Genomic DNA, 24,031 nt, shown 5'->3' with positions numbered 1-24,031 from the left:
TTGAGACATTGGCCAGAAAGCATAAAAAGCGAGTGAACTATGAAGCTGACAGACGCAGTCAACGCCTTCAGCGCTGACAGTTAACAGTTACCAGTCACGAGTCACGAGTCACGAGTCACGAGTCACGAGTCACTGTGAACAGTCAACAGTCGCCAGACTGACCCACAACGATGACGCTGCAGCGGCGTCGTCGTCGTCGGCTGTGCGTGCCTAATGAGTGCTGTAATACTAAACCGCACAGAAAGTGCATATAAATGTGTTTGTACACACACACACACACTTGTAAACAGTCTGAGCACCACACAGAAAAGTAGCAACAGTCGCCGACATTTATTTGTCTGTTACTCGAAGGCAACAACAGTGTTCATTGCTTATGTAAACCAGGGCAAATCAATGTTAAGAACATGTAGAAGAAGTTCACTTTGACAACAGCTAAACTGTAGATTAAATATATTTAACATGCGCATTGCCAAATAGATGCAAATTCGCATTAAGACAGTTGAGCTTCTCTTAATAGAGAGAGCTCTACAGGCAGTTAACACTGTAGCTATCTATCTGTCGCGCTGTATGCATATACAGATGCATATGTGTGCATATGTGTGTGTATGTGTGTGTGGAGTTGGTAGCTTTGCACGGGCCTAAAAACAAATTGCACGCAATTAAACACGCTCCAAGCGGCGACGCGCTGACTCGACGTCGCTGCCAGCGTCGCAGCTAGCACCACAGCTGGCGTTCAAGCCGACATTTTGGGCAACGCGTCGAGCCGCGTCGCGTCGCCCATTAGCGATATGCATCGACAGCGACCGAGCGCTGACTAACTGTAAACAGCGCCCACAATGCAGCCGGCGGCGCCTAGCCGAAAATGTTAGCTGTTTTATGGCTATATAATTTAGCTGTTAACATCTTGATGGCCGAATTGCGGCTGTGTTTGATTAATGGATGCACAAAAAACAAAAAAACAACAACAACAATGATGATGATGATGACGATCAACAGCATTGATCGTTGATCATTGATCGCTGTGATCGTCGATCAGCAGTTGAAGTCAAAAGTCGAGTTGCAGTTGCAGCCGCAGCTAATTGCATTTAAACACTAGCTAGCTGCATGCGGCTGCTGCCCAGAGGCGGCGGGCATCATGATTTATGCACTTGCAACAATAGCAACAGCAACAACAACAACAACAACAATGATATCATATCGTCTGTACTCCATGACATCATCGATTTGTGCTGCCTCCGCTGGCGACTGTGTTGCGAATTTTCCTTTGCTCTTTGAAGTTTTTTCTATTTCTTTTTCATTTTTCTGATATTTTTTCATTTTTTTTTATAATTTTTATTGTGATGATAGAAAATTGTGCATAATGTTTGGGCAATTAATTTACCTGGGGAAAGCCCCTAGAGAAGCAAAAATATTTATTATGCAACACTATTTTCCAGGGTTGCCATACAACTTTACACAAAAGAGCAGGAAGAAATTTACCGCATTGTGTAGAGTTACATTAAGTGAAATTCAAATTCAAAGCTATAACTAGGGAAAAGTCTATGTCGGGCGCTGTTGTGAGGTAAACCTTTATTCAGTGTTGTAAAACACCAAATCGTTAATATATATATCGAATACAAGCTGAGAGACCCCAAATAAAATGCATCAATAGGCCAAGGTATGCTGACAAGAATAACTAAAAGTGTTGGGCAATTTTACAGTGTTGTAAAGCTGTCTTATGAACAGCTCAAGGCACCTAGTGCAAATAACCTATGCAATTTGCAAACGTGCTCAGTTCGCTTAATCTGACAGTAGCCCAACTACAGCCAGTGTCTAAATATATATAAATATTTATCACCAGTTCAAAGAAATTCAGTTGTCAACTTCAGCTGCGTCAACCGATTGTAGACTGAGTGTGTGTGTTAGCCGGAGTATGTCATTGGTCATGTTGTTCTGGTTAAGAAACACTTATCAAGCTGTTTGATTTGCGATTGTGACTCAAAATTCTTACGGCTGACAAGTGACTGTCAGCTCTTAAAAAAACTATGTCGCATCTTGGACACATAGCTAATGGGAGTTACATGACAGCTGTTTAAATTTACACAGACTGGCTGCAAATAAAATACATGAATAATCAGCTAGGCGCTGGCACTCACTTTGTTTTACAACACTGTTCAAGCATTGTAACTAGTGAAAAGTTTCTTTTTTTAGTTATCTTTTGGCACTGACAGCCAGCTTACTGCTAAAGTTACTGCCAAGTTCTAACTGGAAGTTGATTACTCAATGACATATTCGGTTAGCAATCTATGCTGACAGCAAGAAAGGCATTGACTGCGCCTGTTAAAGTGATTGTTAACTTTTAACTGGAAGTTAATTGAGTTTAAGTTGTGATGATAATTTTTTGAACGACATGTCACATGATAATTCTGTTCTAAAAATTATTGTTAGCTTGCTTTTAATTTAGCTCCGACTGTTAAAGTAGTTGTTAACTTTTAATAGGAAGTTAATCAAGCTTACTTTACTAAATTACATACGCAGTTAGCATTATGTTCTGGCAGCACTTGAAGATATTGACGCCTGCTGAAGTGACTGCTAACTTTTAACTGGCAGTTAATTGAGTTTTAATTATTGTTATGAAACATCATTTAATAAAATACTCAATGATTGTTCTGCATGCCAATAGTTCTGGCATTACTGAAATCTTTCCCCTGCGCCTGCTAAAGTGCCTGTTAACGTCTGACTAGCAGCTACTGAAGTGCAAGTTTTGATTAGAACAGTTCACTCAATGACATCAAATGATATTTATATTTTGATAGCTGTTTCCTGTTCACTGTTAACTTGGCTGCACCTGCTAAAGTGAGTGTTAACTTCTAACTAGAGGTTATACAAGTGCAAAAAATAACTATTAGAGTAATTTATTGATACAGTTCGTCTCAAATTTAACAAGCGCCATGATAACTGTGAGCGAGTTGTTGCTGTCCTTGCAAAGCTATCATGTGGCTTTGCCTCAAGTGGAGCTGCAGCTGCCCGGCCTACGGAGTTGCTGTGGTTACAAGGTCGTCTGTCTGGCATTTTGGGCAGCCGCAAAAGGGTTAAAAGGTCAGATTGCTAATTGCGCAACAAACGCAACGCTCGTCAGCAGTAGCAGCAGTAGCAGCAACAGCAGCAGAAGCAGCAGCAGTAGCTGTAACTGTAACTGTAACTGTAGCAGCAGCAATAGCTAACTGCTGCCAGCTCGCTGTGGGGCTAGAGTTTGCCAAAGTTTGACAAATTAAAACTGAAGCACGCCCGGCCACAAAATTGTTTCACAGCAACCTTTCAACAATTTACACGCACACACACACGTGAATATATATATATATATATATATATGTATAGGCATGTCTATATAGTTACTAGTTGTTGTTGTTGTTGTTGGTCAAATTAAATTTTTATAATTTACGTGAAACGCACGCCAACAGAAACTCTGACCCAGGTAGGGCTTTAGCTTCGGTTTTGGCCTGCCTTTTGGCCTCGTTGAATAGCAGATAGCCATTGGCAGATGCAACCGTGGGGTATAACAGGTAGCATAACGACATCGATACTGTATAATGGGAAAAGCATTCATAGGTATTCCCCCGCAACATGTTTAACAAATTCGTATATTTGTTAAGTTTCATTGCCAGGCTAAAGGGTATCTGCTGGTCTAGGCTGCGTAGTTGAAATATTTTTACATAATTTGTGTAGGAAACTCTCTACTAATTGAGCTCAGATTTCAGGGCAGTCGCCAGGGCTCGTCAACTGGGCCACGTCTTGTGGATGGGGCAGGGTTACACTTGCAACTTGTGGCGCATCATTAGACACACAAAATGAAAACAAACAAAAATGTATTCAACTTGTGCCTAGCATGAACATTTCAAAGCGGAAAGAAAAACTTCTTCAGCTCAACTACTGTTATCAGACGCGATGATCGGCGTTGTGAGTTGAGATGGCATAAGGCACAGTGGCAAAATATTATTAAGCTGAACGAAAGATATATCTAGAGAGTTATCCATCTTAAAATTTATAAATATATCTATAGATTATAGATGCTAGATTCTTGTATACAAACATGTTTTCCTACAAATATTTGATAGCAAAATTAGTCAAAGTTTATTCGGAATTTGGCATACCGAACTACTTCATCTTTTTTTAGAAGAACGACTCAGAGAGTACAACTATCATGGGATAGGTCTAAGGCCCTATTTGACCTGGTCAGGTAGCTCTTGAGGCTTGTGGCGTCCGAGGTCTGTCTCGATGTTCCTGATTCCCTTGTATCTGAAGGTGAGCCCGCTGCCCAGGATAACACTAAGGTTATGCTTATATGTAGAGCAGCTCCATACCAAATACTTTTCGAGTTATACTAAATTCGAGCTTGAATATCTAGCCAAATTGCTAGTAGATAAATGGAGGAGAGGCAGAATTCCAATAAGTATATATATTTATATATATTCATATATAGTCATGATCAGGAGTCTGTTCATTCTTCAACTACAAAAGTTAGATAAAAAGACTCTTAGATCAATTTAAATTAATTTTATCAATGTTCTTCACTTTAGTTATATGAAGTGATTAAAGATTAGACTAGGGGAGTCACATCAGGATGACCAGTCTAATACTTCACGGATTCGACGAGAATAGTTTTACTAGTTTAATCCCAATGCCAATTTCCAAGCTACACTTTCAAGTACGCGACGCAACATCAACAATTGATTGAGACAATTAAGGATTGATCATGTGTGTGTGTGTGTGTGTGTGTTGTCCCTTTAACTGTTGCATACTTTCGCCTGGCTGTCAACTGATGCTGCTGCTTCCTCTTTCTGCCAACTGTTTGCAAAGTTTGTTGTATTCAAATGGCTGAATGCTGCTGGCCTGAAGTCATTTCTATAAATATGTATGCAACAAAAGTCAAACATAGGAATGCAACATTTATAGCACACACACACAACCGCACGCACAACACGTGGCAAATAAGCTTGAGCAGCTGCCATAAAAAGGCTGAAAACGTTGAGACATAAAAATGCCAAAACGAGAAACGACTGAAAACACCGACAATACGATTATTACACACAACATACACTCACACACGCACACACATACGCGAAGAAGAAGAAGAGGAAGAAGAAGCTGAAAATACGCTACATTAAAAGTGCACATAAAACTTTGCAACAATAAAATGCGCCAAATACCGCGAAAAAGCCAAAAAAAAAAAACGATGAAGAGTGGAATAAGAAAAGCATAAAGATCATCATAATTATTTAAGCTAAAAACGTGTAAAGCGCTCGCAAGTATCAAATGGCCCGAACACATAGTATAAATGATGTTCGTGTGTATAGAATAGGGCATATAAGGTCTGACATAAATGGGGATCTACACTAATTGTTGTTTTCATTTAGCTAGAAATTGAGCTCGAAGTTCACAAAGTCAACAAAACACAAAAAACAAAAAAATAATAATAAAAATAATAACTTTTAATGTTCCCAGTTAAACAAGAGAAAAACACACACACACACACATACATACAAATAACGTGCTTAAATATAGTTTGTTTTGTTGCTTTTTTAGCTATCTAGCTTTTTAAGCTTTTCCTAGGGCCAAGAGTCGAGTCCAGCTTTTGCTTTTTCTACCCGGCAAAAGTTCAACTCTCATGTTACTTAATCACAGTTTGTGAAATTAGTTATATACCTTTTAATATAGCAGCAGGCAACAGTCATGGGTTTCACGTTTATAGAGGTTTAGGCATCTAAATTTTCATACCAACTGCCAGCAGCATTCAAAGTGAATTGAACTTTTCACATGCTGCACTGAAAAAAGTTCAAGTTTAACTGGGCAACTAAGTAAAAACACATTTGCAATCATTTATTATTTTGAGTGCAATCATTAAACTTTTTTATAGTTTACAACAATTTGAAAACTCTTCAAATTTGTAAATAATTTTCAATATGAATTATTTTTTAATATTTCTTTTTTTATTTTCAAAGCTTTTCATGTCTAGTTTATATTTTTGTTTTGAATTTTTAACTTAAAATTTGAAGAGTATTTTTAATATTCATTTATTTTTTGTAAGCTTTTCAAGTGTTTTTAATTTATTTTTTATTATTTATATTTTAATTTGCAAATGATCTTATAATTTTTTTTGTTTATATTTACACTAAATATAATAATAAAATATAAATATAATAATAATAATATAATTTTTTTTGTCATTTTTTCAAATGTTTATGTAAATTATAATTATTATATATTATTATAATATGTTTTTATGCCTGCTCTATTTTTTCATAAAAGCTTTTCGAGTCACATAAAATTTCATTATCAATTTTGCTATTATTTTAAAGTCTTGAAAACTTTTAAAATCAACAATTTTTGTAGTTATAACATTAAATTTCAGATTTATTTCTTAATTTGAATTTAAATTTTTTATCTGAAATATTTGTATTTAATATCTTTTTAAATATGAAATTTTATTGTTTGTTATTTTTATATTATTTATATATTTTTATTATTTACATATAATTTTAAAAATTCTTTTGTTTTTATTTTTATACCAAATTGAATTTTTTTTTTATAATCCAAACAATTTTTAATTTGAATTTCAAACAAACTTTGATTCTCAGAAATTAATAAAAAATAAAATTAAAAATTGTTAAAGCTTTCTGATTTTTACGCTTTAAAATGAAGACATTAAAAGTTTTTTAAATTTGAAATAACTATTATAAAAGCCTAAAACGAAATCGAATTATTTAAAAGCAAATTTCGATTGCAGCTTCCACATAAGTTTGATGCCAAAGTAGTTGGTCTTCATTTTTTTGAGTGTATGTAAAGATTGTGAGGGAAAATGTGAGTGCTGGGCGCGGGGCACTTTTAGTTGTTATCGAATAATTTGTTGCAAATTGTCAGCTAATTGGCCACATTAATTACGCACAAGTGCCTGACAGGGCGGTGGGAGTAGGGCGTAGGGCGTGGTAACGTTTAAGAGCTGACCAGCTCAAATAGCTAATGCTCAATTACAAATTGGCGAGCGACTGCCGCCTCGACTACCCTGGCACCCCAGCACAAACTACTTAATGCAGACAAATGACAAGGCATAACGTTGCCACCTGGCAGCAACAATAGCAGTGGCAGCACAGTGTGGCACGTAGCGTCTAAGTGCCACAAATTACGCACGCAAATTGGCTTTGTTACAGAGGAAGCTGCCAACATCCCCACTCACCTGGCTCACGCTCTCTATCTGTCTCTCTCTCTGTCTCCCTGTCTCCCTGTCTCCATTTCTGTTGGCTCTTCATATATGCATATCAGTCAATAGTTGCCACACAATTGGCTGCAACTCATTTTGGGTGGGTGGGTGTGTGTGTGGGTGTGTTGGGGGCAACGCAACTGGTCAGCAGGCGGCAGCTGCCACAAATTTTGCCCATTAAACGTGGCTTAGTTGATCAAAAGGCTCCGCTTCCCTTCATGCTAGACAATAGGCAACTTGCAGCAGCCACAGCAGCAGCAGCTGACAACTTAATATGTGGCACGAACAAAGTGACACCAGCGCCACAGTTCACAAAAAAAACATACACACCGCCCCCATCCCTATGTGGCCGCCAAGACGTGGGGCCACGTCAAAAGTCTGCCGACAACTTAAAGGCGTTAATGGTCGTTTGTTTTATGAGAAATTGCCAAAACGTGAGCGGCATGCCCAACTGATGTGTTGTGCCACAGGCCACACTTGCCGCACTTGCCGCACTTGCCACAGCGGCCACCCAACAACGTCGTCAACGTCGCCTCGTGGCAAGCTCTAAAAATCTGCTGCCGACGACTTTGTAAAACATCAAAGCGCCAGGATCAACAGTCGACGGGCGTGATGGCATTTCATTCCCGTCTTTCTATACCGGCTACCCACTGCGAGTGGCTGCCCATCCAAAGGGGTATAGCCAGCTGCTGTCATTTGCATGGGAGTTTGAATAAAACTTGATGCTCTTGTTTATCGTTTGAAAAGGGATCGATAAATATCGAGAAGTGAACTCTTGTTTATCATATGAAAAAGGAGAATATCAATATGGATCGATAAATATCGATGAGTGAACGATGTGAACAAATTCCATCTTCAGTAAGCGTAGCAGAGAAGCTTTATACTCTTGTTTATCATACGAAAAGGCACAACGGATATAGCTTTATGGACCGATAAATATTGATGCGATATAAATTCGATTTCAAGTAAACGTAACAGAGATGCCTGTAATCTTGTTTATCATATGAATTGAGACAGCCTCTATATTTAGGCTCTACAAATCGAACTGCCAAACATGCGATCATTTTGTTTGCCTTTTACAGGGTGTTTGGATTGTATTGTAGACTATGTGTATGCAGAGCTGCACGATGTGTGCAGGGTAATTGCTAGTCGGGCATGCTCATGTAATCTAAATGTTAACCAAAGCCAAAAAACTGTAGCGACGTGCTCCAAAAAAAGACAAGAAAAGAAGAGCGAACCATTTAAATGAGTTGCACACTATGTAGAGGCTTGTATAGCAGGCACACACACGCATATATATATATATATATATATATATATATATATATGTATGAGATATATATATCTTTATAATAGAGAAGAGCACAGATTTATCAAGTGCTCAAAACAATGACAACGTCAGCAGCCACAACAGGCGACTGTTTCCATTTGAACTTTGGCTGTGTCGCTTTCCCATGCCCAGCACTTGAGACCTATCCGCAATCTCTCCAGCTAATTCACATGCAGGTGTGACACACATATATATGTAGAAATATATGGGAATATGGATTGCATATATATATATATATATATATATATATATATATATATTTGTATATCTACATAATGCTCATCGCCTTTCATTGCGCCGTTTGCCTTTGCCTATTGTTACATGGAATTTAATTTCCTGCCATTGTGAATGCTCAGCGGGTGCCGTTGGGTTACAGGCTAACTGCAGTAAATGGATCACAAATTTTTAAACAACAAAAGCCTTGGCGTGAGAACTATTGCAAAAACTCATAAAGATGCACAAGCGACATTTGAATAAAGGTGAATCGGAATTGTTGTCGAAGTCAATAGGAAAAGTTAATCAGAGAGAAAACTGATTAGTCGGACAACTATCTAAGGGAATTTAGCTGCGACAAGTCTGTGGCTTATCCAAATGACATGAGTTCAAAATCTATAATCTATAAATAGAAATTAGCGATTAGGCAAGGGTGCTCGAGCTGGACAATGCCTAGCGATAGACTCTGAGTGATAGATATCTGTAAAAATCGATAAATAGAGTTTTCTAAGTATGGTTACTGCCTACCATACTTAGTCAACTCCATATTAAATAGAGTATAGATGGACAACGTGATTATGTCAATGGGAATTGGAGGCGGCTTCATTATATCGATAACATTCGGTAATCGACTTAGCTGAAATTTGCCTTCGTCTGCTATCGGTGCGAATCAGCTCAGCAATGGCAATTGATTGCGACTTTTATGGTGTGAGTAATTTATGCGCGATCCGATAAAGCTGTCATCCAGCATCCGAACGGGTTCCGTTACAGCTAAACGGGAACGAGCATCAAAAATGAGCAGAGAAAAACAAATTAAATCACAGCAATTAGCAGAGATCTACAGTTTAATTAAAGCCAAACTAAATTGCAATAAATGTGAGACTTCTCTGTGTAGCATAGATAGCAGCTGTAGCATATGCCCATATACATATATATATATATATATATGTGTGTGTGTGGCAAATTGAGCCGCTGTAAATATTTCCTGCTGCGTTGACCTGGCAACAGCTTAAAGTACACTAAAAAATAAAACAAAAACAAACAAATCCATTGCATTTGCAGCTTCAATGCAATTTGCTGTCTGTCTCAGGTTCAGCTTCAAGGCAAAGCTAGCCCCACCTCCCACCTCCCACCTCCCATGGCAGCCTTGCCTGCCAGCCGCTTGAGCCCCTTTTGTTTCACACATTTTTAGATCTGATTTTGAAGCTATGCGCGGCAGCTGATGAAGATTGACGCGCTGCACTTAAATCTTTTTTTATCGCAGCGTCAATTGCTTTGCACTTGCTCCAAAGACCCAAATACTTGAGCCGAGCCATGCAGGCAGCAAAATCCCTTTTATCATACGCCCACGTCTCTTGGCTGCGCTAATGCGTCGTATGCGCAATATGCCGCAGGAGCTACAAAAATCAACATTCGCCATTTGGCAATTAGCTTGAGGTTAGTTTTTAATCAAATTTTCACATGTTTCTCCCTTCCAACTTGTAATTGCTGCCTGTGCTCATGTGTGTGTGTGTGTGTGTGTGTGTGTGTGTTAATGCTCCATTGCCAGCCAGTCAGTCAGTTAGTCAGTCAGTCAGTCAGCTTGCAATCGATTGTCTGGCGAAAAGCGATTTTCACATTTTCACTACATGCGAATTGATGAAAATAAATTGCCAGCACACACATGTGCCGCAAAATTTATGATTTGACAGAGCAGGCGCGGGGGTGGGGTTGTGTTCTACGTAGGCGTGGCAGGCATTTGTTATACCCTATGCTGAAGCATAGCTGCCGTGCTAGCGTCGAGCGACTAGGAAGATTCCAGCCTAAGAAAGAACAATCTGATGAGCTTAATAATTAATTGCAATTCAAATAAAAGCTTAATAATTAATTGCATTTTAAATAAAAGCTTTTATGACCGTCAATATTTGCAGGCAACGCATATCATGTGCGAGATATTATTTGATCATATATAAATATGCGGGACGGACTATCTTATTTGCACTCGCCGTGTACAGTTAGGTTAGGGTTGTGCCTGTGTGCGATAACCCTATTAGCACAATGAACATAAAAGCTATATAAACACTTAAGATATCAGCTTGATTGCCTTGACAAATGCAACGAAATTCTTGTGCACATAGAGTATATGCATTCTCCTGGCGATATTCTATTATATATGAAGCTATAAATCAATTTAAGGTTAGGTAAGGTCAAGTTAGGTTAGGTTAGGTTAGGCCCGGGACTTGCCTTTTCAGCAACCTGTGGCCTTTTTGTTACCTTAAGCAATTATTGTGTCTGATATTTGAATTTTATGTAACTCAATTTGTACTGTGTGTGAACACCCTGTGCTGATATTACCTAGTCATAGTTGAATTTGGATAGTTTATTCGAAATAGTTAAACTAATCATTGCCTCTCACTATGTATTATCTATTGGTCTTGTTCTTTGACACAGCCTGTAGCATGCAACTCAGACACCCTATGCCGGAACAGGGCCAGATAGTTCTTTGGAGCACCCTGTTAAAGATGAAACAGACTTCAGTTGATCATCATTCGATCGATTATTCTTCTTCTACCAGAATGTTGAGAATATGTCGACCTATTCCATATTCTAAGCCTTGATCTATTGGATATTCCAAAACTTGGCTATATCTAGATCTACTATGTATTCTAACAGTTTATTAAAGCCAAGTCAGATCTAGTCTAGTTTCGTCTGTGCCGTTTTTAGTTAAAGTGCGCTGCAGGGTATTGCCTAGTCGTGCAGAGCGCATGGTAAATTCGATTTTTAGGTAGTTTCATTCTTTTTTTTTTAGTTTTTGTTTTCGCAGGAAATGAGCGAAAATCATTGTCTACGTTGTCTGTGGGTCCGGCCTAATTTGCCAGCCAAGTCTCATTGCATTTGCGCCTTTTTGTTTCTTCGGGTTCAACGGACGCGCGAGCAGAAGGCGTTTGCTCTGACTGTATTGTGTCTGTCACTCTCTCACTCTCTCTCTCTCCCTCTCTCTCTGGCTGTTGGAAGAAAAGCACCTGCATTGCAACAAGTCAGACGCCTTGTCGTGTCGCCAGTTTGAATGCTTTATAATTCTTTGGAATTGGTTCAAGGACATTGCTCAACTCGACATCTGCGTGTCGCTCGCTTAAAAGTTTGCAAATATTTCTAGTTGCTTGTTTGCCTAACGCGGCGTATGCGTAGTTTCACTTAAAACGCTGCGTGGGCGGCTGCATTGCGCTGACACAGTTTGACAGGCACTGCTCTTAAGCACACACACACACACACACGCACACGTCTACGGCACATGTGGCTGAGCACATCCCCACACTCGTAGCAAAATAAACGCGGTGCATTCTGTGCCAATTGGTGGCCAACAGAATGCACACACACTTTGCGCATAAATCATAGCCAACTATTTGGTTTATTTATTAGCTTTAATGCAAACAAACTGACCATGGAGGACGGACGCTTAGCTCCGACCAGAGGCGATTAACATTTAAATAGGCCGCAATCAGTTACTTTATGGGTCAAGCATAAGCATACGCGTTTGTATTATTTGTATTTGCACGCTTATCGATAAACATATTGCATTTATCGATTAAGTAACTGTGGATGATCATTGCATGGAACAGCTTGATATTTTTATTTATCTTCACTCAATATTCTTCCCACTTGCTCCTTTTCATTAAGCGTTAATGTTCGATAAAGACCTAAATTGATCGATAGCACAATTTGCTTATCGATTAGAGTAGGCTAATGCTGTTGTGTCTTCCGCAATCGTGCTCTTTATTGGACCATATTTAGTCACAAGAAAACGATTACTCATATGGTTATCGATAACATAGTTCAATATGCTTTCAACTTATCGATTAGTTTTTGAAACTTTATAATAAAATAAAGATAGCGCTGATAGCTGAACGAAATGTATTTAAAAATGACAATTCTATACTATCGATAACAGTCAAATTGATCGATAACATCATTAGTTGATCATTTACCGATTAGAGTAAGATGAAGCTTCAGATATTGAACTAATTATTGGACAAAATTTCATTGCCAAAGAATGCCTGCTTCGTCTATCGATAACACACTTCATGTTTCCATTTATTTATCGATTAGTTATTGAAACTGCGTTAGAAAGCCAACAAAGAGTTGATAGCTAAAGCAAATGTTTTATGGTTGATTGGGCCACCTTCATTTAATCTATTATACTCAAATTGATCGATAACTTGCACTGTTATCGAACTTAAATTCGCTAAAATCTTAGAAATTGTATAAAGCAACTTGAAATTCGAGCATTCAAATTACGAGTTGAAGAGTTTGCGTTGGCTTACAACTGCCGGATAGGCCCATTCGGCTAACTTTTACGCACAGCAAGACGAACAACAACAATAACAGCTCGAAAACTTGACAAAACAAGTAAACACATAAAGTTGAGAGACGCGACACGTGACTATGCAGTTTAATAAGCCGGCTGCTGGCCGCGCTGCCCCGCCCCTCGCAATCAAAATGTTATCGATATGGCAGCGCACACACACACACACACACAGGCACACCATCGCAGTAAGCACTACACGTAGCAACTCCAATTATGAGCAGCGGGAGAGGTTGGCGGGCCTTCGGGCTTGATGGCGGCCAGACAATGTCGCAGACGCAGCGCAGACAACGCTAAAAGGCAGCCAAACAAAATGACAACAGCAACAACAGCAACAACAACCAAATAACAATAAACAAACAACAACAAGTGAACAACAAAAGCGAAAGCCCTGAGAAAATTACCGCATACAAAAGTTTGTTCAACTTTGTTGTTCTAGTTGTTTGTTTGTTTGTTTGTTGTTGTTGTTGGATTTTTCGATTTTTCGATTTTTGATTGATGAAATTTCAGCAGAATTTCAAGTGCTGCATTTCCGCCCATAGAACTATGCCTGAACTCACACACATATCTATACATTGTATATATATGTGATATGACAAATGCAACTGTAGCACACCTTGCCTTTGGCCACTTTCTAGCATTATCATTCGCCACCTTATCGACGTTTATCAATGGGCTCTGCGTCTGCGTCTGTGTGAAGAGGTAGCTGTAGAGTCGTTGTCTATTGAGTAGGTGGGGGCTTGAAGCTCTATGCACATTTGGCCCACATTTCATAAATGTCTCAGGCAACAAAGGCGTAAAGTACTCAGATAAAAGATATAGGTGAAGATAGATAGATATATATGTGTTTTATGTGCAGCTATCTCAAAACCGAAAGGAATTTTGTAGTTAGCGAGCTGGGAGAGCTTTGGAATCACCGAACGCCAGATAGGGGCCAGAGAGAGAGAAAGAGAGAAATAGAGAGAGAGGGAGAATGAGAAAGGGAAATAAATCGGGAGAGAAGAGAAAGGCTGAGAGAACCAGAAAAAGAGGTGGAAAGAGAGAGAGAGAGACAGAGGAAGATAAAGATAAAGACAGGCTAAGAGAACAAAAGAAAAAGAAGAAAAGATAGAGAGAGAAATGACAATATAAAGAAAGAGAAGAAGAGAAAGAAAGACAGAGATAATAATATAAAGAGAAATAGAGAGATAGGCAGCGAGAGACAGAGCAAGGGAGAGACAAAGAGAGACGGAGATCAGGGGTGAAAAAAGAGGAATCAGAAGGAGAAAAAAGGTGAAGGAAAAACAGAGAAATATAGATCGAAAGAAGTAGAGAGGGAGAAGAAGTGAGAGAGAGAGAAAGCGATGAAGAAAGAAACAGGAAAAGAGATGTAGAAGAGGAGAGGGAGAGACAGATGCAGAGAGAAAGAAAGAGGAAAAGAGATGCAGATGGAGAGAGAGAGAGAGAGAGAGAGAGAGAGAGACAGAGCTGGACAAAAGGAGACAGGGATAGAGATAGAGAGAGAACGTTTAGCCCCGAAGTTTCTCTAAATTAACAATTTGCGATTGATCGCAGAGTCGAGTCTGGTGCCTGTCTGCTTCGCTTGTTAAGTCAGTCTCAAATTTACATTTAACAAATCTGATCAGAGCAATGCTTGAGCTGTTTGGAGCTCTAGACATATTTGAATGAAAAACGATGAGTCTAGCATACAAAACTGAGACTTGGCAGTGGCAGTTCCAGCAGCTAGATAAGAGCTGACAGACAAAGCGATAGGCGGGTTTTATTTTATAACTATATCATATCTATGTTTCTTTGATGTTTAGACTGCTCCAGAGTGCATCGCAACAGGCAACAACAATCGAAATTGACTCTTGAAATCAATTGCCAGACTGAAAATAGCCAAACAGCTCCCCCTTTGCAGCTGTCTGTCTAGCTGTCCAGCTGTCTGGCTGACTGGCTGCCTGGCTGCTGCAACTTGTTGCAGTCATAAATCGATCAGCAGAAGAAACTATTGAAATAAACATTTCAGATATATTTATGTGGGTCACTGGGAAATCGATTGCACAGCCAAAAGTCTGGCAGGCGAAGCCAAACAGAAAATTGCAAACGAATTCAAGATTTGACTAGAAGCAGCAGTTTGGCAAGGTCTGTTGTGCACAGTTTGAGAGTCAAACATGCAATCGAAAAAGCAATTGCCTCAGAAATATCATAGAACAGAACTGAATTCGATTACCAACAGAGCATAGCTCAGTTGGCTATGCCCGCTCGAGCTAATTGAGGAATTGAAATATGCGAAGAACAAGTGCTTCATCGATTGGGGCATAAATTGCGTAAATGTTTTTTATAGAAGTTCAAGTCATTGAATTCAGTTCCTCAAGAATACAAAAAAAATGCGGCCAACGGGCACTGTGCGTTTATAATCAGCCATAAAAAATAATAGTAATAAAGTAAACAATAAACGAAGCCAGCCAAAGAAAGCTTGTCAAAGACTTTTGCACATTTTGCTTTTGTTTCTTTTTATAATATGATATAATAAGGCCCAGCCAAACGGAATTCATTCATGCCTTGGCCGATTACCTTGGGCATTATCTAAGCACATCAGCTATCTATTTCTATTCTATTTATATATATGCTTGAAGAATTATTTAACTGACTTAACCGTTCTGCAGTTCAAGCTGTAAACTAACTTTTCCCTTGACGAACTAGATCAATCAACTATAGAGAGTTAGTTAAAGTCTGATTAAAGGGCAAAGGTGTTTACATTAGCTGGATCGGCAGGCCATATCTGTACATATTCAGATATATAGTTTTTATATTTATCAAGATATATATATATTCCTCAAATTTAAGTCAAATATATTGTGTACAATATATACATAAATTTGAAGAAGCAAACTACTCAGAAAAATATCGTAAGATGTAGTCACGCAAGTTATTCTGTTTCCTTATCTTTCTGTATCAAACTTTACTAAACTTTCCATAAAAAAAATAAAAATAAAAGAGATCGTACAGAGTCTTACGAGTCTTAGCCTTATCGATGAACATTTACCTTAGCATAGTTCAGTTTCACCTTTCACCATTTAGCAGCAAACTCAACACACTGTTAAGGCATTTAACAGAGGCGTGTCTCAGCTGTGAGCTTTTGCTGTTAAGCTTAACAGCGTGTTGAAAAGCTCCCCAGTGCTTGCAGAACTGTGCAGCTTTGCACTTAGCAGGGAACACAACCAAACTAGAGGGTCAAAGCTTTTGACTTTCTTGTCTAAGAAATTATGATTGAGATTAAGGTTTCTCCTAAATAGTGTTCTATTTTTAAGCAAAAGCGGGAAATAAATTTCAGAATTCATTGAATTTAAAATATATTTTTGAGCTGCTGAATGCTTAAGCTTGTCTAGAAGCTATACTACTAATCGGGAGTACCCAGCTAGAAGGTACCCTAAATTAAGATGCGATGTGGTCTGGTTTAAATAATAAGTAAAGTATAAATACAATTTAAAACATAATTAAATTAAAAAAAAAATATGACAAAAAGCTTCAAATTAATTTTAAAATAAAGTTCAGAAACTTAAAATTCCAGAGGAAAATTTAAGCTATAAAAAGGGAAATTCAAATTAGAACTGAAAAGTATTTTGAATGTTAAATATTCCAAGTTTTAAAATTGAAACAAAAATGTATTAAAAAAATATTATTTAAAATGGTTGCAGTTGAAATTAAATAATATATACATATATATTCATATACTTGAAGCGAAATGTCAATTAATTTGAGATTCTGAACTTGCAGCAAATCTCGAGCTTCGATGACAATGAAAATATGTTCTTCGATGTGGAGGATCAGACGCCATTCACGGGGTCGGACAATTTGCAACCGTATGCGCCTTTGATCGATGACAACGCCGTGGAGGGCAATTGGTTCCATCAGGGCGTTAAGCGCGTGCGTCGCGAGCTGACGCGGCTCTTTGGCAGCGACGATGTCCACCACAGGCAGAAGCGCGCCAAGAAGCCGGCCATGAAGAAGCGACTGACCAAGCGGCAGAACCGATTGATGACCCGCAAACGGGCCTCCGATGATTACGAGAGCGAAATCGGCTCAGGCACCTATGGCGTGGATACCGTTGTATGTGAGTGTCTAAGTGGATCAGTTGAACTCGCGTTGCTATTGCAATTGCTATTTTGATTTGTGATTTGTGATTTTTGTAATTTGTTATCATGAAACGCAGACCGCACACGATTCACCGTCAACGAGCCGTACTCGAACGACTTCAGTGATAAACAGAGCGAGCATTTCCTCAATCTGACCGAGGAGATCGGCCTGGGACTGCGCCATCTCTTCCGGCGCAGCTACGAGAACGACGACGACGAAGTGGATTTGCGCAGCACTCTGTTGCAAGTCGGGTAAGTCCATTATATGCTACATTTATCCCACAGAGTCAAGTAGGGCATGCGGTCCGCTCTGTTCGTCTAGGCGGGCTATATGAGAACGTGAATGACCCTTGGGCATGAAACACATCAAGAGAAGCCTCAATTGCTCAGCTTCAGTTAAACAACTTCTTGTTTTACAAATATGTTCTACTATCGATAATTATCGATATTTGGTTTGATTGAACGAATTATTTAATGAATGCATGCAAATGTCAATCAATGTGATTGACTGATTGATTTACGTTCAGAAATATATCAAAGAGCTATCTCAGTGTAAGTCGAATTGATTGATAATCAAATGATTGAAAATAAACTTTGGATAATCAAAAGTCCTATTTAAATCTATCAGTTGAGGGCTTGATTATAACATGATCAATATTTGATTGATTGGATTGAAGATATAAATTCAAAGCTATTAATTCATTAAGCATGTATTTGTATATACAACTATCTATCTACGATAACTAGAGCTTAGCTCTATTACTTATCAGGAAAATGGTTAGAAGAGGAGATATGTGATTGTCACATTGATTGACTGATTGATTCACAAGAATAATCGATATGAGTCCAAACTAGAGCTAAGCTCATGATCAGTTGAAGTGATTGATTGATCCACAATAAAGATCGAGCTAGAGCTAAACTTTATCATCTAGGGACAGCGAAGTGCTATGAGATTGTCAATTTGATTGACTGATTGATTGATTGATAAGTTAATCTATATTGCAAAGCACTCATTTAATTAATATCTCCAACTGCTGCTTAGACCTATGAACGATAAGCACAAGAGCTATGAGATCATCAATCTGATTGACTGATGTGAGTGCAAGCTCTATTCCTCAGGGTTCTATGAGCAGCAGTAGGGCATGACGAGTGTCAATCTGATTGATTGATTGATCTATATTAATCCAAATCACCTAATTCCCATCTCATCCCATCTGTTGCCTAGGCCTACGAACGATAAGTACAAGAGCTATGTGATTGTCAATCTGGAGATACCCACCGATGTGGTTGACTTTGAGAGTAAGCTGCGCCAGCAGCTGCAGAACTATAACCGCATTGGCAACCAGAGCGCCTCCCTGGACGATGACTTCTATTTCCGTTTAACATTGGGTAAGTTTTCCTTAAGCTCTTCAGCAAGATTCAAGCTTCCCAGTTTCCCTTTCGAACGGATGCTTTGGTGTTGGCAAACGCAAGCGCTCGCTCACACTGTTAAAGCTTTTGAACAAGTAGAGTTGTGAGCTTTTAAGCTTTAATCGAGACTAAAAAGCTTAACAAGTAGCGTACGCATCATTGTAAATAAGTAAATCTATTTAAAGAGTATGTCTAGCTGTTGCTAAAAACAAACAAACCGAAATGCACTCACCCCTCCCTCACTCACACACACTTACACACACACACACACACACACACCTAAACACACACACACAGATAACCAGTGCAGCAATATTCAGGAATTTGATAATGAAGAGTTTACCTGCGAGTCCGGCGAAGTAGAGAGCATCCCCTGTGCGAACATATGCAATCAGCGTGCCGACTGCGACGATAACTCGGATGAGAATGAGGAGATGTGCCTGAGTCGTCGTTATCCCAATCCCTATGCACGCTCAAAAGACGTACAGGCTTCGGCCTACCCGGATGTGGATAATGATGCTGACAATGATGTAGATACAGTTGATGCGGATGCCGATGCCGATGCCGATCAAGAGGACGATTTGGATGGAGATGGCGACGTGGATGCCGATGCCGACCTGGATGAATATCCATGCTTGTCACTGGATCAACCTTTCCAGTGCATCAGCGGTCGCCCGTATCAGATCTTATGCGCAGACATATGCAACGGCTACAACGACTGCGAAGATGGCTCCGATGAGAACCAGGAGATGTGCGATCGCCGCAGTGATCCAGGTGCCTACAACCCAAATGCCATCGACTGTGAGGAGGATTTCCAATGTGAGTCGGGTGACAAGTTGAGCACATCCTGCCACAATGTCTGCAATGGCCGCGCCGATTGCGATGATGGCTCCGACGAGGATCCCAGTCGCTGTGCCCGCCGCAACCCACAGACCGCCAGCAGCGATTCCGGCGATCAACGGAATGATCACTGCACCAAAGACGAGTTCTTCCAGTGCCGCAGTGGCAGCATACCGAATATACCCTGTTACGATGCCTGCAACGGCAAGGCTGACTGTGACGATGGCTCCGATGAGAGCCCCGATGTCTGTCGTCAAAATGTTCAGCCCGAGCTCAGATGCACCGGCGAGGGCGAGAATCGAGTGTGCCAATATGTGCTCCCCAACAAGGGTTCGTTTTCTCCCTCTCTCACACTCTCTCTTTGTCTCTCTCTCTCTCCCCCTCTCACTCTCACTCTCTATATATATTTTTGTTGTCTCCGTTATTGAGCACGCTGTGTATTAGGGCAGGGGTATTCTGCGAATACAATATTTAATCAACAAACTAATACTAACACAGACACACAAATACACACACACACACACACACACACATACACACGGAGAAGCCCTAATCTCATTTGAAAGCATGTAGAAACTAATAAGTAAAAAAGTCACTGTAACTTTGTATTAGTATTAAGTCGTGACTGTCACTGTGATTCATTCGTTCCACTCTTTCACTCACTATCTCCCTCTCTCGCTCTCTCTCTGGTTCCTACTCATGCTTATTCATTTGAATCGTTGGCGATAATTCCAAATGGAGCTAGAACTCTTGATAAGTATTCATCAGGCATTCGATGACATTCTATAAAGCTAAATTGTCTTAGCATAAGTAATAAAGATTAGTTGCAAGATGAGTCTGAACTGTTCTATACTCGCCCACAAAGTGCTGTCCGTTCGTCTGGATAGAGACTTGGTATATAGAATAAAGTTATGCATCTAGGCAATGCTGCTATAAAAGTATATAGCATATAGCCCATATTGGGCGTGGCAACTGAGTTGCAGATCCATCAAATCGGGAATTCTATATAGTATATAGATGTATATACATAGAGTTGATATGGCTTGATCTATACAAATCAGGAAAAACTGTATTTCCCCTTAAAATCGGACATAAATATTTCTTTAAGCTGCTGGGCGAGTATCAAGCAGTCTGCTACGCCCGATTGCAGTGTTAACTTAGGTTGCTCAACTACTGTGGATCATGGGCCAAATAGATACGAAAGACATTGACCATTAGACTCAGCTTCATTTTCATTGAGGTCTGCAGGTAAACGAACATGGAAAGCATGACACGAGCTCGACGCTGCCTTGCAGGACATGTTGTGCGGGCTTGTCCTACCGCAGGACCTGTCCAAGACTTTGAGCTTTAAATGAAATCTCATAGCAAATGAAATTATTTCCATACACTATCATTCGCTTATACTATCGCGCTCTCTCTCTCTCTCTCTCTCTGTGTGTCCCTCTCTTGGTGTCTCTCCCATTCATACTGTGTACGTTTGTCTCTCTCCCTCCCCCTCTCATTAACTCTTACTCGCATATGTCCGTTGGTTTATATTTTATACAACATTTTATTATTTAAAAGACTGCTAACTTTTCTTTTGACGTGCCCTCTATGTATACACACACACGCACACGCCTGCACAACTACACACCCACACACAACATAGATCCTAACGCCCCTGAAACGCCTGAACCAACTGACGAGGAAGATGGCTCCGGCGAACCAGAGTGCCGCGGGGATGCGACTTTCTTCTGTTACCGCTCGAATACGCGCGTCTGTGACGAAATGAAATGCGATTTGAAAAAAGACTGTCCGAATGGCGAAGATGAGGAGGATTGCCCCAAGGGTAATGATCAACAATTATTGAAACAACAATCAACATCTATGCATCTCGCATATCATTTCATTTGAGTATCGAGCTGACGATCTGCGTAGATCAAGTTTCATTTGCTCGAGCAAACAGTTTGGAATCGCTCAAGATCTGATCAGCTCTGAACTGATCTGATCTGAGATCATCATCATCATTGGCTCATTATCATGTTTTGTAAAACTTTGTTTCATCAGCTATTTTCAAATCGATATGTTTGTTTATTTTGTGTCCTTTTCTTTCTTTGCATTCGTTTTTGCTTTGCGATTTGTTGCCTCACTTAGTTTGCACTGACGAAGAATTCAAGTGCGACGATAGCTGTTTGCCGCTGCATATGCGTTGCGATGGCCGAACGCAGTGTATTGATCAGACTGACGAGGCTGGCTGCCCCCCTAAAGATATAGAGCAGCCCAATACCGATCAAGATCAAGATCAAGATCAAGATCAAGATCAAGATCAAGAAAATGAGCAAGAACAAGAGCGAAATCACGATCGTGATCAAAATCCTGAGCAAGATCCCGAACAAGATCGCGAACAAGATCGCGAACAAGATCGCGAGCAAGATCTCACACAAGATCGCGAACAAGAGCGTGAACAAGATCGCGAGCAAGATCGCGAGCAAGATCGTCTGCCCGAACCCGAGACCCAGCCACAGGGTGAGTTTTTGCTATTTTACTTATTTTCCTAATTTCATTCATTTCATTCTTAATTGACTCATCAAATTCTTTTTAGTTTTTCCCAATTAAAATTTTCCATCTCTTTGACTTAGCTCTGAAGTAATTCAATTATAGATTTTGCATTTTTCATTTGCCATTCGATTATAATATTTTGCCCACGATTTATGATTTCTTTTTCCCCTTAACTATATAGTATATATATGTACGGTATATATATACGTGCATATGCTGTTGTGTGATGTCAGAGACGATCGCTGATCGCTGATCGCTGATCTCATTGGCGTGAGCCACGTGTCGCTATGCAAAGAATTTTGCTCAAACAAAAACTTTTGATTAGCGAAGAAACGCAACAAATTCACAAAAGGGAGAAAATATCGAAATGCATTATTTCGTTTGTAATTGGGAAAATATTTAGCATAAACTACATCGGGCGGGGATAATTACAACAAATTTATAGAGCACTTATTCAGTAGTGAGAATTGATTTTTCGTACGTGCCGCTTTGCTGCCAACTGTGTCTAAATTACAGTAAAACGCTAACGGTCTGTGGATATTATGTGGAACATATGGTGAAACCTATCCAAATGGACCAAAATCATAAAAACTTTTTATTTAAGATTGCAGTAGTCGCTCGATCGGTAATTTTCACTAGAATTCCCGAAGGTGAGGCTGTGGAATGCGGAAATGAAACACTGAATGTGGGCAAACTGTAAGATAATAATGTGGGGTGTTCCATTGAGAGTGGTACGCTGTGCTCTATTTGTGCTTGTGTTTCTTTCTTCCACGTGAAACGAGTGGGAATGGAATGAAAACTGGTGACCTGATACCTGTTGATGCTCAACTCGAATGATATCGCGTAAGATAGTATGGCGCAGCTCCACGTGAAACGAATGGTGTTCCATTTCCATGCATTCCCACGGCTGTTGGCTATAATCATATATGCTGCTGGTATTCCACTTGAGTAGAGTGGTGTTCCATTTCCCTATATTCCCTCAGCAGTCGACTTAAATCATATCGACACTGGACAAATTGAAACAAGTGGCAATGGAACAAAGCTGCTGGCCTTAAGTCCACTGATGCTTAATGAAATACTGCAGCTTTCTAATCGGCACATGCATATTATATGCATTAAGTCTTATAAGCTATTGTTTCATACCAGTGTTCCACGATGTAGAGTACTTTTTTTTAGTGGTAATTAAAATGCTTGTCGGCATTATTCTGCTGTTTCTTTGCCAGTGAAACAGTGGAAACGGAACGCTATTGGTCAGATGGGAAACGCTGGTATTTCACTTCCATTGTTTCGATCTTCTTACGCGCTGCTAGATGTTTCATTCCATTAAAGTTAAGCGACTTTTTGCCGTTATGACCCTGACCCGCCTCCAGATAGTCTTCGCCTAAATTGTATAAAACAAAACACTGAAAAGGAACAGCAAAAAATTATGAAAATTCATTTTCCATTCAAGAAAAAAAAGTGAAATTACTATTGTTCCCCAAACGGGGCAACCAGCCCCGCCCACACTCACGCCCACGCTTGGCCAGCAAGCACTCGCCTAATGAAAGAACCCAAGCAGCGCAGAGCCAAAATCCAAATCACAGCCACAGTTGCGCCATCCACCACCACCACCACCCGCACCCCCACTCCAGCGCCAGCGCCACTCCAGCCCCACTCCAGTCCCACTTCAGCCCCACTCACACATGTGGATTACCATATTGCCATGAAATATGCCACAAATGCGAGCAACTGTATGTGCTATGCAAACAACAGCCACTGAGATGCAAAAAGATGTTTTATAGCTGCTGATTTTTGCCTGGCTCATCGGTGGAGCAGGGTGGTGCCGTCGATTCTAGCTGTTTCCCTCTCTCTCTGCATCAAGACATGCAACAAACAACAGCAAAAAAAAACAATTTGCAACAGATTAAAATTACCCCTAAGCGTATTATAAACTTAAATAATCCGCTACACACAACAACAACCACCAGCGCCATTCCCACCCAGCTGCACCACGCACCGCCAAGCCA

The 24,031-nt window shown here is 39.9% G+C and overlaps 1 protein-coding gene across 1 annotated transcript in view; it reads left to right on the top strand.

Moving 5' to 3' along the window:
• The window catches only part of LOC115483103 (serine-aspartate repeat-containing protein I-like), a gene marked incomplete at its 3' end in the record, with an annotated part of 41,748 nt that extends 19,756 nt beyond the window's left edge, over positions 1 to 21,992 (top strand). Inside the window, exons 3-8 of the mRNA XM_030224253.1 lie at positions 16,879 to 17,215; positions 17,315 to 17,489; positions 18,463 to 18,626; positions 18,945 to 19,817; positions 21,136 to 21,315; positions 21,621 to 21,992. Of these exons, the coding sequence (XP_030080113.1) occupies positions 16,879 to 17,215; positions 17,315 to 17,489; positions 18,463 to 18,626; positions 18,945 to 19,817; positions 21,136 to 21,315; positions 21,621 to 21,992 (2,101 nt within the window). The remainder of the gene's footprint in view (positions 1 to 16,878; positions 17,216 to 17,314; positions 17,490 to 18,462; positions 18,627 to 18,944; positions 19,818 to 21,135; positions 21,316 to 21,620) is intronic.
• Positions 21,993 to 24,031: the final 2,039 nt, after the last annotated feature.

This window comes from Drosophila hydei, unplaced genomic scaffold (genome assembly GCF_003285905.1).
Source record: "Drosophila hydei strain 15085-1641.00,03,60 unplaced genomic scaffold, DhydRS2 tig00000418-arrow-arrow-pilon, whole genome shotgun sequence".
NCBI classification, from domain to species: domain Eukaryota; kingdom Metazoa; phylum Arthropoda; class Insecta; order Diptera; family Drosophilidae; genus Drosophila; species Drosophila hydei.
This window is presented reverse-complemented; position numbering and strand designations above follow the sequence as displayed.